Source organism: Schistocerca americana, chromosome 1, assembly GCF_021461395.2.
Source record: "Schistocerca americana isolate TAMUIC-IGC-003095 chromosome 1, iqSchAmer2.1, whole genome shotgun sequence".
NCBI classification, from domain to species: domain Eukaryota; kingdom Metazoa; phylum Arthropoda; class Insecta; order Orthoptera; family Acrididae; genus Schistocerca; species Schistocerca americana.
The window spans coordinates 724,442,364-724,451,718 of record NC_060119.1 but is presented as its reverse complement, the minus strand read 5'-3'; the positions used below and the strand labels follow the sequence as shown (position 1 = coordinate 724,451,718).

Sequence of the window (9,355 nt, the reverse complement as noted above, 5' to 3'; positions counted from 1 at the left end):
GTTACTCAGAGATGAAGAAGCTTGCACAGGATAGTGTAGGAAGGAGAGCTGCATCAAAGCAGTCTCTGGACTGATGACCATAACAACAACAAAGATTCTAAGGATACTGTCCATCTGACATTTCGAGTAGATTTTGTGACCATTTGCCATTTCAGTTGAAGGTGATTCTGTGCATATGCGTATATAACTGAGTGAGCTGCAGGGTAATTCCAGTTTTAATGCCAAATGTTTTTACATTAAAACTGTCTGGGGCATCTACAGTGTCTTCCTCAGGAAGATTTTCCAAGTCTCCATAATGAGGTTGCAAAAGTGCCCCAACATTTCAACTGACATATTTGTGTGAAAGACCTTTTCAGGGATACGTACCTCAGTCGGTAGAAATGGAACACTTACATGATAACTTTGCTATCCGTCTGTCAGTCTGTCTATTCAACTGTTGAAAACTCTTTTCTTGTATAAAGTGGAAATTTTTGTCAAATACTATGGTGTAAAAAATTTAAGCTTCTAAGTCAGTGTGGTCGAACTATATGGCCATTCATGTCACATATTTTGATACTCGCAAACTCACTCATCAAAACCCGCAGAGTATTTCCTGTTGGCCTAGAATCATGAAATTTGGCAAAAGTCGAGGTTTCACAGCACAATAAAGGAACTTCTCCAGAATGTAAATTTTTTATCATATCACAAGAAAAAAAAAATTTTGTAGTTTGTTATTAGACTGTCTGCCTGTTTGCCCGCCTGCTAAAAGCCCTTTTCCTCGGGAACGGGTAGACGTATCAAGTCCAGATTTAGGTCACATACTAAGATCCGTAAGCCCTTGGCAGTGTAATAAATGTAAGCTTGTAAGTCAATGCAACAAAAAGATACGACCATGTATGTGACATATTTTGCAGCTCGCTAACCCATTCATCAAAATTTATAGGCTACTTCCTGTAGGTCTAGAATCATTAAATTTGACAAAAAACAAGGTTTCGCAGTACAAATAAAGGAAAAAAATCCGAAAATTGTTAATTTGTAATTATATCACATGAAAAAAACTTATTTGGCATTTAACTGATGTCAAACTTGAAATTAATACATTCTCGAAAAATTTGGAATCCTTGGGACCGATAGCTTGCCAGTATCAGTGTCCATAACAGGCAAAAACGGTAGAGGTCTCGATTTCTGCAATAGATAAACTACCTATATACATAATTAAGTTTGTACGGAACACTTAGTGTGCGAGTCCTACTTGCACCTGGCCAGCTTTATTGTTTCGATCATGAAACTAAATAAGTCAAGATAACGTGGCAACTTGAGTGTGAAACTATGTGAAATTGTCTGCGTCTGTCCGTATGACTACAATTTGTACCAGATAAAAATTGTATATATCTTTAGCGAGCCAAAAACAATTACAATACTGAAAATTTGTTTTGTTTGTGATCTATGTTGTTTAGAAATATGAAATATAGAACCAAGTCACATGCAGTGCGACTGCATCGCCATTTAAATGTGGCACATGCACAGTTTTCCACTCTTCTTCCTCCTTGTGCTCAGACTGCGTGCCAGAAATCTGGGCAGCCCCTGGTTTAGATGATTCCTAGGGCATAACACCCTCTACTTTCATTGATTCAGGATACAAGATGTTGAAGACTAAGCCGTCAGCAAATGCAGAGCTACTTTAAATGGTTTGTTCGTTTTCAACATTCTCTATTTTCCAACATATTACATGTAAAAATATGATTGATTATGAGTGGAACTGTAAATTCACCTAGTTTGCATTGTGCCCACCAGTCGGTGTTACAAGTGCAATACCTCGAAATAATACAATATGTAGTGGAGACCATTCCCATAACCTAGAAGTTAGTTGCCCTGATGAGAGGTGCTGCAAAGATGATTGAAATGCTGGTGGTATAGTTGTTTTAATATTTTATAGTGATGTGGCCTAACACATGAAATGATTTTATCCAGTCCAGTTATGGTTCATATTTCAAAACGGCCACTGGCATCCTAGAATGTGATGTTGGTAGTAACCTGACAACCAAAATAAGACAGTGTATAGCAAAGGCCATCCCCAGAACCTAGCAATTAGCAACCCTGAAGAGAACCATTGTAAAGATGGCTGAAATGTTGATAGTATATATGTTTCACAGTTTTGCAAAAATGTAGCCAAACATCCAAAATTATTTTATACAAATTGACACTGGCCATGGAAGTTTACAAACACTCTCCAGTCACATTAATGTGACCATCTGTATGTTTCTCAGTTGAGGATCAATGGCACAAACAGGCTTATCTAGGTGGCTCTACAGATTCTTGATTGGGTTCAAGTCCGGAGAGTTTAGAGGCCAGGGGAGAGGAGAACAGCAAACTCATCCTGGTGCTCTTTGAACATGCACGTACACTAAAGCTGTGTGACATATTGCATTGTCCTGCTGGTAGATGCCATCATGTCAAGAAAAAACAAACTGCATATTGGGGATGACATGGTCCCCAATGATAGATGCTTATTTGTATTGACCTACTGTGCCTTTCAAAATGACAAGATCACCCAGAGAATGCCATGAAAACATTTTCCAGATCATAATGCTCCCTCCCGCATCCCAGACCCTTCTGACGATTGTCATCTGAAAAGGCAACCTGTTGCCACTCAGATAATTCCAATTATAGTATTGGTGAAGAAATTCCAGCCCTTGTCACGAATGAACAGCAGACAGCATGGGTGCATGAACCAGATGGCAGATGTGGAGGCCCATAGACAGCAATGTACATTGAACAGTCATTGAGGAAACACTGTTTGCAGCCCCTCGGCTCATCTGGGCAGTCAGTTGCTCAACAGTTGGGTCATCCACACATGTCCACAGCCATCATTCATTCCTGTCATCTATGGCCCTCTGTGCACCACAGTTGCCTTGACACTGGTTGTTTTGGATAGTGCCATTTTGCTATGCACAGTGTATTTTAAACACAACAGCATGTGAACAGTTTACAAACTTAGCTGTTTTGGAAATGCTTCCACACATGGCCTGAAAGCCAATGATCATACCCTTTAGGAGGTCAGATAAACCACTCTATTTCCACATCACGACTACGACTGCACTGTTTGCCACATACCCCCAACACGATCGATACCCTCCACCACTAGTGCTGCCACCCACCATCTGTGAGCAGTTATTGCAATTTGCCATCGAACATAGGTGGTGATCACATTAATCTGACTGGACCATGTATTTATACATGTGTCACTTCAATGTGATCCTGTGATGAAAGTATCTCTACTATCATAGACATTTTCTAGGAGACAGTTGAACCTTGGCAGATATTTCCCACCCTTCACAACTTTAGATGGTACCGTCAAATGGGGTAAAGTTGTGGTGAAGCTGACCAAAAAATTCAAGAAACATTTTATGTCAAATAACTACACATTGGTGAAGAAAATTCTTTTTATTTTAGTTATCGTATTTGCTGTTTGGAATTCCTTCATTTATGCAAATGGCTAAGTGCCCACTATTCTGATCCTCTCTTTGAATACTAATGATTTTCAGAAGAACTGTTTTTTAACTTTTTAATGAGCTAAAACTTTTATTTATGTAACTGATGGACAACAAATGTGTCTAGGTCTTAATGTATGCCATGCACTGACCATTCACAATGTCAACTAGAACAAAAGAAATTATACCTATTTATAGGCACATAAACAAAACTCTACATATTCTTGGTGCAGCTGATATGTTTACTTCTTTTCTCAAGAGATTCTTTCATGAACAAATATTCACAATGCATCAATGTGACCTAGTGAATGCAACAACAATGTGACACAGTGGATGCAGCAACAATTTTCAGTAACAGTCTAATAGTGGAATGGGCAAGTTATTGTTGCAAATGTCTATGTGTTAACTTATGACTTTGTAACATAGGTAGTTCTGTTTTTTGCAACATACATTTGAGATTGTTAGAGTTGTCAGTGTGAAAATACCAGTTGTGTACAAAAGTAAGTCAGGTGAACTGAAGGTCCAAGCTTGAGATTGGTGTTGGCAGTACCAGAGAGGGCTGACCTTTTGTGAAGTTATACCATATGCATCAGTCGCCTGACGGTATGCAGTTGAAGGGAAGCAGGGGAAGTTTATGGGCATGTTTACTGTTCCCAACATGGATTTCCAGTTGCAGCAGCATGCATCAATTCGATTTTGCATTATTCTTGACAGAACTCCATCAAAATCATTGGAAATGTAACAGCAAGCCTACAGTGAACAATTTGTGGGTAAAATACAAGTTTCTGAGTGACATAAACAATTTTGGGAGGGCAGAAATGACCTTGCAAATGTTCTACGCCCTCTATGGCCCTCAACTTTGAAGACTGAAACCAATGTCAACACAATTGGTGTCATGTTTCAGGAAGACCATTGTTTATTGTTAACAAAGATTGCCAAGATTATGACTATATCCTATGGATCAGCTGAAGACATTGTACAAAATGTTCTAGGGTATAGGAAAGTTACAGAAAGTGGGTGCCACTTGTGATCAGTGATGAACCGAAGGCTCACTGCATGATGGCATGTCAACAATGAAAGGGAAGGTTCCAGCGAGAACCAGATTTTTTGGACAAAGCCATCACATGCAGCAAATCCTGGTTTCATCATTATGACCCAGGGACAGAACAGGAAAGTTTCCAATGGCAACATCCTTCAAGCCCAAGTCCTAAAAAGGCCAAAGTTCAACCAAGTGCAGCAAAAGTCCTGTGTCTTGTCTTCTTTGATAAGCAAGGCATTGTGCATGATCATTTGGTGGATGAGAAAAATACTGCTATTGCAAATCACTATTGTGACACATTGAAGCGGCCATCATGGAGCAAAACTGTTGCTCAAAGAGCGTGAATCCTCCATCAGAATAATGCACTGGCTCATTGCACCATCAAGACTTGAGAAACAATAACTGAATTAGGCATTAAGGTGATGCCACATCCACCTTATTCACTGGACATAGCACTGTGTGACTTCCACCTATTTCCTGCACTGAAAAAAGAGCTTCAGGGTTGTTATTTTCAGACTGATCGAGAGCTAAACAATCAAAATTTGGGTGTGCTCAACAGACTATCAAAAAGGAGATTCAGGGAGTGTTTTGAACATTGGACTGAGACTGAAATTGTTGTATTGTGTATGAGAGAGATTACTTTGAAGGTCTGTCATGGAATTTGAATAAAGGTGAGCAGTACTTTCCACTAAATAAATAATTTTGGTTATTTTTTGATACATCCTCATGCAAATGTGTCTCACAGAAATTTTAATTGAAAAACAGTCATTAACAAGGCTAGCCAAATGTATTAAACTCCCAAGGGAATCCTGAGAAACAGGATTCATGGTCATTACAGTAAAACACTAGGTTATCAGCCAGTTTTAGAGCTAAAGAAGAAGAGTGTGTGTTTCTGTGGAACTCCATAAAGCAAATTTGTGATCACATTTCTTTGTCCTTAGACTTTCTTTATATGTTACTCTGAAATTATTATTGAAATGTAATTAATATGCCAAATTTATGTTTCAATTACAGATACAGTTTTGGAACAATATTGTCACCCTAGACATCAGCCTTTAAAATTTCCACTACAAATAGTATTACATAAATATGCAATGGTCAGCCACATTAAATTAAATTTATTTCCTCATCTGCACTGTCTTATAAATCCACAATGACATCCTTATTAAATCACTGCTTCTATTCAGTGACAGGATTTTTAGACCATGTGAAGTACAACAGACTTTAAGCAAGAATATGCAAAAACTACTTGTGCTCCTAAAGCAAAACCAAAGAGAATTAATTTATTGCACTGCCACCATTACAATATATTTTGATGTTATATAAATTGTATAAGAGCCTGAAGTACAAATAGTGCATTTCCAACTGTGTTAATATGCCAATTAAGTTGTCATTACAGTGTGCATGAATGATTGAAATGTGAACACTCTTGCAGCTTGTGAACATTGTGCAGATATTGTTTTCTTCTTCCCTACATGGTGTAAGATGTTTCTCCCTACATATTAGGTATAAACATTCTCAAAGTTGAGCATTTTAAATCAAGTCAGTGATGTTCAGCAGAAGCCCTAAATTCTCTCAAGAATTTAATACTTTAAGAAAAACACTATTTTTTTTTTAAAAAAAAAGGCCTAATTTACTCAGAAACTGTTTTGTGAAGCAAAATTGGAAATCTGTGCATTTCTTTCTGGAATAAAAAAGGTGCATTCTTTATTTATGAGACTATGTTTTATATTAATCTGAGATCTTTGTAATTAAGGTTTCAAAAATGTTTGCATGCTGTACTTTTGACACTGATTATAGAGATCAGAAACTTCAACAACATACATAAAATTGCAACATTTTATTATGTATAACAAACTTCTTTCTGAGGCATGAAATGACAAGGTATCTGTTTGGTTTAACAATGAACAATATGGGTAAAAAAAAACTTTTTTAAAAGAAAATCTTTGGTCAGTTTAGTTTTCTTATATTACAAACTAAAGACAGTGTAGATGTGTTACACTTCAGTCTTAAAAAATGTGGTCACTGTGTATAAATCACACTTACAAAAGACAAACAACATCAACAATTACTTTCTTACATGAAACTTTATAATGATACATACATATACAATTAAACTGAGGTATTAATATTCACCCAAAGCCAAATGCTAGCAACTCTAATGTTCCATTCGCAGTGCAGACAACTAACACATACATTACTATGCACTCTCCACACGTACTGTTTACTACAAACAATGACCTTCAAGCCATCTTGGCTATGAACACATAATTTTCTGGCATTGTTTCTTAATTTAATTCATTGCCACACAGTAATAATAACTTTAAACATACACAAATAATATTATGCACTGGAAATACAGTAATAAAGCTGATTTATCAACTCCAAACTTTCAAAAATTCAGTCTTCTTTTATAAGTAATATCCATAATGAAGAGCTGAAATTTGTCCATTTACTTTTCCATGTTGCTACTGTTGATTTACACAAACAGAAACCACTGTATATAAAAACAGTGACAGATGTTGAGCACATGGACGCTGATAAACTACAGATGGCATCTGTTTTAAAGGATATCCTGGATTGAAGAATATTACATGTGATGATATAAACTGAGGTACAACTTCATTCAGGATTAACTGAACTTGGGTGCTCTTTTGGATCAACCCTTTACTTTTTTCTCTCTTTCTTTCCACTCTAGGAATAAGTTTTTCATGTCATTCATTGATGTCTGAATTGCTGCAGCAAACCTTTTAGAATCCTAAAATGGAAAACACATCGCTTGAAAACTGAATGTTATCACACCATTATACAATATTACACTTTATGCTACTGAAAATGAAATGCAGATACAATGTTAACAATATTTGCAACAGACTTGGATTGTTTTCTTACAAATTGTTAAAGCAAGAAAAACTGGAGAATTGTTAACAGATACAAATAAAAAGTTGAATATCATCTTTCAGGTATCTCAAAAAGTCCCTCTTTTCACATGAAAGAAAATAGGAAATTGAGAAAAGGAAACATAAGATGCATCACAGGCATAAGTTGGGAAAACTGCTCTGTCTTATGAACTAGAAGATGTTTAATATACACAAAAATGAGAGCTCAGTTAAGAGATTAATTAACAAGATTCAAATTGTGCAATACTAAAAAGGATCTGCCAGCTGTCAGTAAATGAAAGATGAAAAACTCAGATAGATTCACATGGTGTCAACAGAAATGTAGCACATGGAAGGGAATACAAAAAACTGGAGAACATGGGCAAAGAGAAAAAATGGAAAAACTATGGAAGTAAAATTACTGGAGGCCGATATTTGTAGATACACTGAGAGACAAAAAACATAAACGGAAACAACAACTTAAATTAAACACTGACAGTTACAAGTGGGGAGCCAGTTTTGTTCCCTGGCTATGCACCATGATATTCTCATTTTATTGTACTTTTTTTGTAGATACATTGAGAGACAAGAAGTATACAGGGAAACAACAGCTTACATTAAATACTGATGTTTACAAGGGGTAAGCCAGCTTTGTTCCCCTGGCTATGCACCACGATTTGCTCATTTTATTGTGCTTCTTACTTTCTATGTCTTGCCTTTTTTTGTTTTATTTTATCAGTATTTATCTCCCTTTTAAATATTTTCTGTCTAGTTCTTTTCAGTTTCACTATTTTATTGCTTCTCCCCAGCTACTCCTTCTAGTCTTTCTTCTAAATAAATAGTAACCAAGGTAGTCAGGAAACATATTGGTCTAAATCTATACTTGTACTTAATGCGGGTTCAAATCCTCACCATATAATCACAGTTTATATTTCCTCTGATTCTTCAAAATCATTAATATTAAGGTACTTCCTTCTATAGTACCTCAGGCAATTTTTCCCCATGTCCTTGCTAAGTTTAATGTCTTCACTCCACTGTCTAATGATTTCATTGTCACCAATATGCTACTTTGAGGGCCATATATGGGGAAAGGGGGGGGGGGGGGAGGAGGGGAATAGAGCAACTGACTAAGGTGACAAGTTATAGGGAGCGGCAACAGTTGTTGAAAACTGTTTACAAATTAAAGGTATCAAATATGTTCCTAAAATTTAAATCTGCTGTTAAAAGATGAAGCTGAAGCAGTCCACACTGGCAGTACTGATTAGGTTTTGCACCACACACACATTCCTAAAATCTAAATCTCCCTCTCATCAGCGAATGTTAGTTGACACACATGCAGAGTGTGTTAATGTAGTGTCATTTTATTACCATTAGTAAAGATAAAAAACAGCTCTTTTTATAACTTATGACAGAGTGTTCCTACACATTTCAGTTTTAATTGATAGTTATGTGACAATATTGTTAAAATGGTGTTAAGGTACATCCACACCACAGTGATTTCATTAACTTTGCTCATGTATGCAGTTTTCCTATTTAAAAAAAATACTTTTGAAACTTCATTTTACAAACAGATTTTTTTTAACTTCTGTGAGTCAAATGACAAATTAATTTATCATCAGGTTTTCGTACATGGATCTGTAATAGTGGAGAGTAGCAGACACACTCTGCATGATTTTCATGCAGATGACTGAATACAGTTTGCTTTAGTTCATTAAGTCAAATTGCAAGTGACTTTTAATGTTATTCTTACACCATCATTAATGGATGCTGCTTTGCAATATTGTGATAATCACTGAAGTAAATGACCAGAAGAACGCTACTAAGTGGGGCTCGGTATTGATCTCTGACAAAAGAAAAAAGAAAATGAGAAGAAGAACCATTGAAGAAGCTTCCCCACCTTGATGCTTTTATGAAATCCTCAAAGAATTCGGTAGAGAAGAAACATTCTTCCCAAGTGTATTTGTAGA

The 9,355-nt window shown here is 36.4% G+C and overlaps 1 protein-coding gene across 1 annotated transcript in view; it reads right to left on the bottom strand.

The window, feature by feature from the left end:
* Nucleotides 1-6,639: 6,639 nt before the first annotated feature.
* The window catches only part of LOC124610430 (carnitine O-palmitoyltransferase 1, liver isoform-like), a 202,861-nt gene continuing 200,145 nt past the window's right edge, over nucleotides 6,640-9,355 (bottom strand). Inside the window, exon 16 of the mRNA XM_047140158.1 lies at nucleotides 6,640-7,267. Coding sequence (XP_046996114.1) covers nucleotides 7,169-7,267 — 99 coding nt within the window. The 3' untranslated portion in view covers nucleotides 6,640-7,168. The remainder of the gene's footprint in view (nucleotides 7,268-9,355) is intronic.